At 36.9% G+C, this 10,980-nt stretch overlaps 1 protein-coding gene across 1 annotated transcript; it reads right to left on the bottom strand.

Moving 5' to 3' along the window:
* Positions 1-547: 547 nt before the first annotated feature.
* LOC107812459 (conserved oligomeric Golgi complex subunit 6) lies at positions 548-9,691 on the bottom strand. Its single transcript, XM_016637579.2, has 11 exons — positions 9,252-9,691; positions 9,129-9,181; positions 8,732-8,879; positions 8,534-8,641; positions 7,005-7,072; positions 6,321-6,444; positions 6,084-6,230; positions 5,713-5,973; positions 5,341-5,625; positions 1,784-1,930; positions 548-1,320 (listed from the first exon to the last, which is right to left on the bottom strand). The coding sequence occupies exons 1-11, from the start codon at positions 9,459-9,461 to the stop codon at positions 796-798; spliced, it is 2,076 nt and encodes a 691-aa protein (XP_016493065.2). The 5' UTR covers positions 9,462-9,691; the 3' UTR covers positions 548-795.
* Positions 9,692-10,980: the final 1,289 nt, after the last annotated feature.

Raw genomic sequence — 10,980 nt, 5'->3', positions numbered from 1 at the left:
ATAAAGAGTAATAATGGGGGAGTAGGTGATTCTTGATTATTATTATAGAGATTAAAAAAATATATATGAGAAAAGGAGTTAACTTTGTTTCAGGAACCTCACGTTTTTTGTGTTTTCTTGGTTTTTCGGTCACAAGAAACTGAGAAAGCTTTGGACAGTATTTTGGAGTTGATCTTTCTGACGAATTTGATGTTTAAGCTTTTCCCACATAAACAGTCTGTGTCTTCTCCTTTTCTGAAAGTAAAAAGGCTAAAAATGGCAAATTAATTGATGGAGTTTAGAGTTACTTTTTCTAATCCTTCAGAAATTTCTAAAACGCATCACTTCTACTGCATTAGTATGAGTCATATCATTGTTTTTGTTTTTTTAATCTAGTACCCGTATTGGGTTCTGATTAGTTCAAATTCGCATAGCATAAAATTCACCAAAAGAAATAGCTCAAATTCACTAAAAGAAATAGCACTCCCTATCAAATTCAAAACTCAAACCCGAGGAGATTAAGCATGAAACGATCATATTCATCTCACCAAACGATAAGTACGATGTATGTCAGCCTACAATAACTCTCCTCCTTTATCTGGCTGAGAATCAATTACACTGTGAAACTCAAAGTCGAGTTTTTGCTGACACAAAGATAACAAATTTAGCAAGTAGTGTTTCCTAACAATAAAAGAAGTAATGAAGAATATGAATCAAAAATTGGAAAAAAGAGTGTCAAAAATACAAATACTAGATGTACCTTTGATACAAAAATGATGTATTACATATTACACTTTTGACTCACTCATTGCAATATCAAATTCCCAAAATTGTTCTTATCTGATCAGGTGGATGTCTAGCCAGTGATTTTGGATCTGGGTAGCCACTATCAGGGTCCATGATAGCCCTGTAAATAAGCTCGTAGGCTTCAGCAAGTGACCTAGCTACCTGAACACTAGTTTCTGATCGCAATCTTGGAACTTGCATCTGCTCAAATTCAGGAATGGCGGTTTCACTGCCCAAAATGAGCCCAAAGAAAGCCTTCAAACTCTCAGCAACAGACACCGGAGCTGTATCCTCTTCTTCTGCTAACGCTTGCCTAGCTATGGAGTTACCAGATTCATTAATTTCTAATGACTTGCGGAAGTGTGACATCTTATTCAATAAACCACATCTTCTTAGAATAGCATCGACTTCTTTTTCCACAAGAGCATTTATGTGATTGTCTATCATCACTCCGAGCTTCTTCACATAGCCACTTGCAACTTCATGTCCTAAAAGTGGTTGCTGAATGGCACATAAGCAGTTGATGAGGAAAATTTTGGCCGGAGTTTCACTGGTCTGCAAAAACAAAACAGTAGGTTAACGCTAGTGATAGTAGATAACTGCACCATCTCATATAATATCACTATATTATAACATGCACCATCTCATATAATTTCACTATATTATAACGACATATCAATCAATAGTTTACTCATGATCGCGAACATGGAATAAACACAAAATCAACATTTCGGTCAATTATCTAATACATATATCCATGGTGATCTATGCACCTAGTATAAGGTGGTCCAGCAAATCTCTCTGAAAAATAGTATTGTTTGAGTAAAATGTCCCAAATCCAACCAAACACAGCTTGGAAAGTGTCGGTAGGATTCTTCCATTTCTTGTAGTTTCTCTTCTTGCTTTCTTACCTTTTATTGGGGGAGAGGGAAGGGGCACGAAATTTCACAAGCCAAGGTTGCAACACAAAAGGCCTAATTGGACTTTGGAATTCAAGGGGAAACAAGACCATAAATACCTGTGGTAGAGATGCTGAACTGTTGCCATCCAAAAGAGCATCCATAGATGACCTGCGGTGTTGACTTGGATCAGAAGTAATTCTATTCCTTCTGGAGGAGTGTATGGCACCCTTTGACTTGTGCGCCTCTGCTGCTTGCTCACACATCTGCATGGAAGATAAGATAGTAAACATAGAGAAGCATAATAAAACCGATTTGGCAATACTGCAGTAAAATCAGCAATGATGCCATTTTCAGCCTATCTCATTCTCACGTCAAGAAGCTCAAATCAAACAATCTTAAAATTCTGAAATGTCACTCAAACAGGAGAATGGAATCAACAATGCATTCTACTTTATACGATCTAAATAGTTGATGTACTCTAGTTTTCCATATAAACAAACAAATTAAATTTCCCAGACCTATTCCTTTTTACTTTAAACACAGCTAACAACCAGAGATAATCTGTACTAGTAATATGGTCTTGCAATTTCGGAACAAACCAGTACCCCCGCGTTACAAAGTTCAAGAGAAACAGATAGACTGCACAAGAAAAACAAGAATAGTCCTAATAAGAGAACATGTTCATTTTTTTTCTTTCAACATCAGACGATGTTGACATGCATTTAACATGACTTTATATTTGGTATTTACTCTAATGGAAAGGCAAGTCCATCACATGTGAATAAGTTTTCTTTGTTTCGCCAAATTTTTGTTAACAATTATTTATTTTTATTTTTAAAAAATCAATGTCATTCCCATAACAACAACAGCAGACCAGTGTATTTACATAAGTGGGGTCTGGGGAGGGTAAGATGTACGCAGCCTTACCCCTACCCTGGAAGGGCAGAGAGATTGGTTCCTGATAGACCCCCAGCTAAATAAAAGATGGAAGAAGCACTGATAGCAAGTAATAACAATACAAGATATTTAGAAAACAAAACCCAAAATAGCAAAAGAGAAGATGAAAGAAGTACTGATAGCAAGTAATAACAATGCAAGATATATGGTGATAGCAAACTAAAGGGGGTATTGATGGCAAGTAATAACAGTACAATATCCTTCCCATAAAATAAAAAGAAATCATAAACAGCCGATGTCAATTGTTAGAAGTCACGACTCACATCATAGTCATTTTAACTGGTACTTTATATCAGTGTTAGAAAAAGCGGTCGCTTCCTCGCTTAAAGCGAGAAGCGAAGCGACCCCTTCCTCGCTTCTGCCATGTGAAGCAACTCAGGTAGGAAAAAGCGACCGCTTCCCACTAAAAAGCGAGAAGCGACCAAGGGAAGCGAAGCGACCTAAGCGAGCGCTTCTTTGTTTTAAACAGCTGCCAGCCTATTTAATTAAAAAAGAAGGGTTTTCAGTGTTCTTTTATCAAACACAACCAGCAGAGCATCTGAGAGTCTCTGCGACTAGGGTTCTTCAACAGAGATTCCAGCAACAGGTATGTGATGATTTTCTCTTCTTCTGATTTCTTCTCTTCTTCTTCTGACTTCTTCTCTTCTTCTTCTTCTTCTTTTTTTTCTTCTGACTTCTTCTTCTTCTCCTCTTTCACTGTTTCAACGTCCAAATAGTAGCGAATTGCTGGCGAATTTTTTTTTACCTTCAGTTCTTTCCCAGAATCCAGCAACAGAATTTTTTTTACCTTCAGTTCTTCTTTCACAGTTTCTTAGTTTTTATTGCCTTTTCTTATGTGTTGTGTAGTTGTTCTTTTAATGGAACCAAAAGAAGAACAGTTTCTTAGTTTTTACTGCCTTTTCTTATGTGTTATGTAGTTGTTCTTTTAATGGAACCAAAAGAAGATAGGAAAGACCCTGCTTGGGATTACTCTACAAGAGTTAGCGAGACCAACAAGATGACAATTAGACGTCTTTTTTGTGACAAGATTTCAAATGGGGGAATCTATCGTCAAAAAGCGCATCTAATCGATGGTGATCCAACTGTCGCATCTCGCTTGACAATCTTGTAGAAGAATAGGATGCTCATTTTGTGCTTTAATTGATGCTACACTTTAGTTTATACATTGAAGTATTGAACATTGCTTACAGTTACATGTGTTGTCGATGCAGTATTTATTTTAATATATATTTTTTTAAATTCCGCTTCACTTCAAAAAAGCGAGCGCTTCGCTTCTCGCTTTAAGCGAAATGGGGGTTGTCGTTTTTCCTCGCTTCACGCTATTTTTAACACTGCTTTATATTTCACAGGTACCTATAAGTATCTTAGGACATTTGAACCTCATGTTGCAATAAACTAGTCCTGCACAGTTGGCGTTAGATTAATAGAATCTAGATGATTCATGCTAATTATTCAACAACAAATTGTTAGAGTTAAATTCCTGTTTCTAGATATTTATGAATCTTTTTCATGGGTTCTCTGCTCTACTGCACACAACAAAATAGGATTTCTTTTGGGTCAGACAGAACTACTTGCCAACCATGTTTTGACTAATCTACTCAGAGACTGGAAACAGGGGTAAGCACAAACTAATGCTACCGAATTCAAGCAAAGCTGATTCTCCGGTACTCTAGCAATCCCCCAAGGTCAGATAGTTGGCCTGTATAACTCTAAGGTCTTCCATTAGAAAAATGCTAAAAATTTGTTTGAACAAGACCAAGATGTATAATCAACATGTGTCTAGGTGCTTAAGGCTTAAGCATATATAATAGAATTTGATGAATAACAACCTTTGCTCATTCAAAGATAAATATGTAATTAACAATATATTATTATCTTTTCGGAAGGACCAAGCATTTCTTGAGAGAAGTTGAGACTTGCATTCAACATTGTATAATGAAAAATCCTAAACGAGTAACACTTAAAGAAAGCACATAGGAAATTCCAGATTAGGGCTAAAGTGTGAGCTTGGATAGCAGAATCCTTCCATGTCTTTCCTATTAAGTGCACCAACCGAATTAAGAGGGTCATGCAATATTTACTTATTTAACACAACGGATGCAAAGATATGTGGTGACATAAGAATTTACAAGATAAGAAATGTCACATTTGCAAGAAGGTTCAAGTAGTACACATCGACGATTAAATTAGAGAAGGTAGCTAGAGATGGTTTAGTCATGTCCAGCATCGACCTCCAGATGCACCGGTCTGTAGGTGTGAAACCACGGTGAATGAAGGTGTTAAAAGAGGACGAGGTAGACTTAAAATCACATGGAAGGAAGTTGTTTCGAAAGAACTACATATGTGGATCCATGCAGACTTAGCAAAAGATAGGGCAGAACGGAACAAGCAGATCTATATAGACGATACATATTAGTTGAGAATATGGTTCTAGATGTTAGCACTTTTGCCATAGGTCCTATGATTTCTAGGATGGTTTAGCCTTTTCAGAGATTTTATATGTTTACAAAATATAGAGCTTCTAATATTTTTTTATTTGTATTTACATAATACTGGCATGAGATGAGCTTAAGTGGAGTAACATGGTCAGTGAGGATTCATATAGCCGATCCCGACTTGTTTGGGACTGAGGCGCAGATGTTGTTGTAACACAAAAAATCAGGAACTAATACATAAGTAGCAATCATTTATTTAAAGTAACTTGATGGACACTGACCTGAATAATAGGATCTAGCAGAGCAGATATAGCTGGATCAAAGTCAGGCTTCTTTCCAGATGCAGGGAACATCATGCTATCATGTGTTTGAATAATTTCAAGCAGCACTGAAACTCCTTCCCTTAAAGCTGGTGGTGGAGAAAGATCAACAGCGACCAATGGAGGATACCTCAAAAGCTTCTCGCCCCGACTCTTTAGTATGTCAAAAAAAGTTTTTTGGGCCGCGTCCTTGAGCACCAGTAAGGTATTACATAGAGATGTTTCTTCCCCCAGCAAATCCGATATCTGCATTGGAAAAAGAGTTGAGTGCAAGGATAACTTAAAAAGGAGGGTGCAAGAAGATTGGATCGCTAGCAAAAGATTTCTACTCACTGTGTATAAATAGAACTCCAGTGTATTACTAAGCTTGTAAGAAATTATAAGATTAGGTTGAGAGTGCAAAACTTGTTCCACTCTAACTTTAAAAGGGCGGCAAACTCCTTCAAAAATCCTGTCTAGAACAAAAGTCAAGTCGGTTTCTGTCTTTCCATACTCACTATCTACGCCTTTGGGGTATTTATGACTAGTTGATCTAGTATCTGATGCATCAGGGTCAAGCAATGCAAGGACAAGCTCTCTTTCAGACGCCAATGCCTGTCATGAAGCAAAAACATGTACGAGATCAGATGCAGCAAGTCAATGCGCAGAAGACCCTTTTTTGTTTCATAACAGGAAAAACTTAAACATTATGATAAATCTATCACCTGATGCAACCATCCCAGCATGTCACCGACGTATCTTAAAGGATCGTGAGCATGCACTTCAATTGGCCTGGGAAGTCCACCAGGTCCTCCACGTGTGAGAGCACTTATAAATCTCCTAAACAACGCATTGTGCCTCATGTTTGCCACCTAATATTTCAGGATTTCATGAATATGAAATGTAGACAACATTGCAAAGTTGTTAAATAATCATTGTAGCTCTTAGTTAAGATAAGTTACCTCTTCCGCACAATATTTAAAAAGTACTGGTCTTTCCTTGAGACACCTGACTGCTGTTTTCAGAAGTTCTCCGACTTCAGGGTTATCAACATCACCAAGTCTCCTACACTCTGTCTGAACCCACCTAGCAAGAAAACCAGCAGAATGTCAACATAGTGGAAGGCTCAGATGACTGTTTATTGGTTAACACTTCTAAATTTTAAGTATCCATATAAGAAATTCTCTTTGATAAGGTAGTATCCATATAAGAAATTAGACAGATCATATGATTATGACCTACTAATAGTAGAAAGAATGACCAATTTGAAATAATTCAAGAAAACCAGACATCAATCACTGACAACACAGAGGCACACAAACAAAATAGAGCACAAATTTACAGAAAACTGAATTTGTAACCATGCATGGGTATTGTTGCAAGAGGCATAGAATAGATGGTACAAGGAGCAGATTGACAAAAGTAGATTATACAAGAAACAAATTGTTCATCAAATGATAGGTGTCTGAATACCGTGCCACACAATATACATTTTACCAGATAGCTATAGTGTTTTGACATTCCAGACATCAGCACAAAAGGTAAATCTTTTCGGTAGGCACTTAAATGAGAGGATATTGTGACTATGGAGTATGACATACGAAATGTCCGATGTTCAAGAGTCCATTGAGCCAGAGAAGAGTAACCTGCAAAGGCGTTCATATGCTCCTTCTTGATACATGGCCATCATATCCATGAGCTCCAAACCAGCGCGCTGCCAAGAGTATTTGAGTCAATTAAGCAAAAATAAATAAAGTTTGTCCTGGCCCTGTATCGAATTTTAATCTCTGGAAAAAATTTAGGCTGTGATCTTTTTTATACAAGTCAAACAACAACAACAACGACCCAGTAAAATCTCACACGGTGGGGTCTGTGGAGGGTAGTGTGTACGCAGACCTTACCCCTACCCCGATGGGGCAGAGAGGCTGTTTCTGATAGACCCTCTGCTTTTTATATAAGTCAAAGATTTTCATTAATAAACACCAACTAGGTGTTGCAAAGTACAAGATGTGCGTGTAACCCTACTTGAGTCATATAGTCTATCATTAGGAAAATATAATTGAAACTAGATGATTGAACTCTTATCAATTACCAATCACACAAGGGCTCTTGAAGGAAATATAACTCTTTTTCCAGAAGTTTCCTGGATATCCCTGGATCACTCATGTAGCCACTTGTATAGACAATTGGCAGTGATTTATTAATATGAACTTTAACTTTCAGATTTCAATGATCTATAGCTCTTGGACACAGGTCCATCCCTTTTTGTCCGCAAAATTTTCATACCTAATTTTTTTTCCAAAAAAGTGATCACATATATCTAAGTTGGACATAATTTTTATCAGATTAACACAACATTAGATAAAAATAAACTTTAAGTAATTCGAAACATTAGATGACAAAAGTTTCTACAACTGATGAACAGATATTTCAGAAGCAACTGGTTAATTTGTCTACTTTTTTTGGGGGTCGGTGAAGTTGGTTAATCTGGACTGAGATGAATTTAAATGGGGAAACATGAATATACCCGACTCTAACTTGTTTGGGACTGAGGACTAATTATTGTTGTTGCAATTGGTTAATCTGTTATAATTAGTGGGATAAGAAAATTAAAAAGAACATCAAAATATGTCCAGCATCGAGTCCCATTATTCCATGAGGAAATAAAATCCATCAATCAAGATGAGGATCTTCCATTCACCATTCCAAAAGCTGGATGAGACATGTAGTCTGGATCAGATAATGTCACAAGCTATGTTCAATTGATAGGGAAGGAGATACGCACTGCACATGTCATTCAAATTTAGAGGCTTCAATCATAAAATATAATTATCTTAACCTCCCTGAATCAAAATATCCTTTCATGCACAACCAAATGGAATAAAGAACTGCTGAACATAGTGAGTTATTCTCAAAAAGCAATGTGAAAAGAAGCTATTCCACAACGAAATGTGCATTTATTTGTTTGCTATAGAAGAAAGGTCATATGTCAAATTTCCTTTTTAAAACAAAAAACCTTGAACAGTTGCATTTGTGTCAAGGCGAGTCTTAAAGTTTGCTTTCTATGTTCCCTGCCCCACCTCCTTTTCTTTGCTGGCTAGTGATTTGAGAAGGTCAGAGATAAATTTAGGGATATATTCATACACTGTATAAAGAGACAGAGAGAGAAGTTTACTTGGTGGTGTGTCCTGAGAAGCACTTTGCAGTTGGCATGAATTTCTTGAACATGAGCAAGCGCCTTAAAAAAATTCTCATCAAGGTCTTCTTCCCTAAGAGCATTTATCTACATCAACGAAAAGCTGCAAATCAAACACAACTAAAACAAATAATCTGTTACTGAAATAGGATCGAACTCAAAAGGAATGACTAAAACCTCTTCTGGGGATAGCTGATAATCACGAAGAAAGCATGATACAATTTCTTGCCTCTGTGTAGTACTTTCAAATTCCTGTTTCAGCCGTTCTGTGGTACTAATAATATCACCTGTCGTGGCATTGCAACTGCTTAAAGCCAGTGCAATTCTGAAAATTCAGGCATTACAAGAACACATGTCAGAACAACTTTTCTTTAATTGATGTAACAGCAAGGAGACTTAATACTGAATGACAGTGTAAACAAGGTAATTTAACTAGCTGTAGCATGTTCTCCTCCTTATTTTCCAAGTAACTAGTTCCACTGATCACAGGTGACCAGATAGCATTAAAGTTAAACTCAATCCAAACATATTAATCAGAAGACCAAAAGTTGTATAATACTTAGCAATTGCTTACTTGTCACAGCATTCAACGATCGAATTGACTTCTTCTTCAACTCGATCCAACGCCTAATAAAAAAGGAAACTCAATTCAACTCTAGAAGTTCTTATTCGAATAATTAAATCCAAAAAAGGGTACCTTCTGAGCAGCAGTGGAGGAAAGAAGGAACTCTTCATTTATAGATAGAGAACGCTTCTCAATAGTGGATCGGAGGTTACGGCGAGAATGAGGTGTGTTTTCGGTGTAGAATGTGGAGAGAGTATTCAGCGATGCGAGCAGATCCGGCGTGTCTGTTCGAGTTTCCAGCACTTTCTTCAGCTTCCGTGATAGCCCCGGTGCCAATGCCATCGCCGACCACCGTCGATTTCCGCTGCCGGTGATAAGCTATAGATATATTAATTTGTATGTATATGTATAGAGACAGAAGCTCTTCAAGTGAACTGATCGGAGTTACAGATCTCTTCGTCTTCCTAACTAACGGTGGAAAAAGAGTAACAGAGTGAAAATGAACATGGGCTTAGATGGGCCATGTAACATTTTGATTTGGGCTTTTTACTTATGGGCATTTTTTCATACCTAGAATTAGAAATTTTATTACTAAAAGTATTTATGTTTACTTAATTACCCGACCTACCCATGTTTAGACTACAAAATATATACATTTTTGTAAAGTAGAATCCTTTCTACATTAGCCTTCCAATTTTAGACGCGGAAAATTGGGATCACAGAGGATTCTTCGGAGAATTTACTGACGCAATTTCCGCAATTTAATTACGTCGATTTACTCTTATCAACGTCGCGCAATCAAAGCTCAATACTTTAATTTTTTCTCATCAACGTCGCACAATCAAGTTCAATATTCTGATTTTCTCTATCTCCTCTGGTTTCAAAATCAGAAACGAAGATCGGCGAAAAAAAATTGCAAACAATTGTCTTCAATAGTATTGAATTCGGCAATATAATGACAAATTTAGCTATTTTGCTTCAACTAAATGGTCATTGGGATAGTGTTGGTAGGTACAACGATTTTAATGTTGATGGAATTGTAGTCAGCGAGGATTCAAATTACAATCAATTGAATTATGCAATTGCAGAGCATCTAATGATCAATACTTCTGAGAAAATCATCAAAATCAAATACATTGTCAATGAACGTTGTCCTCCAATGGAAATTAGGAACGATATAGGAGTTCGAGTATACATGGAAACCAAAAAGGAAAACAGAAGCTTAGGAATGTATCCGCTGTGTTCGAGCATACAGGGGAATAATGTTAACAGTCAGCACAATGGATGCAACAGGTATTGTAGATTCTTTGTAGAAATATTGTTGTAAAGTTGTTTTCAGTATCTAGTTTTTATACTATCAAATTTTTTTACAGAAATTGATTTTCTTTTTGCCACATGTGTGATAGGTAGCATATTACCACTAGCATACGTTGTTGTTGGTTCAGAAGATGACGCAGCATGGAATTCGCTTTTTGAGCAATTTAAAGATGCGTATGGTAAAAAACCTAATATGTGTGTTGTTTCGGATAGGAATGAGAGTATCTTGAAGGCAACATCTATTGTTTATACCAGAATGCCACATTATGCTTGCATGTGGCACATTTGGACAAATATAAGGTCAAAGTTTAAGAAGGATCATCTAAAATTAAGCGAATTGTATTTTGCCACGACACGATCATACACAATTGATGAATTTAATGAAAGAATGTCAAAGATTGAAGAGATCGACGTGCGCGTTAAAGCATACCTATACGATATTGGTTACCACAGATGGTCTTGGGTACATGCTACGGTGAACAGAACATGGACGATGACGTCAAACATTGCAGAGTCATTGAATGCGGTAACAAGAGATGCAAGA

Source organism: Nicotiana tabacum, chromosome 1 (assembly GCF_000715075.1).
Source record: "Nicotiana tabacum cultivar K326 chromosome 1, ASM71507v2, whole genome shotgun sequence".
In the NCBI taxonomy this organism is placed as follows: Eukaryota; Viridiplantae; Streptophyta; class Magnoliopsida; order Solanales; family Solanaceae; genus Nicotiana; species Nicotiana tabacum.
Note: the sequence above shows the minus strand (reverse complement) of the source record. Positions and strands in the feature narration are given on the sequence as shown.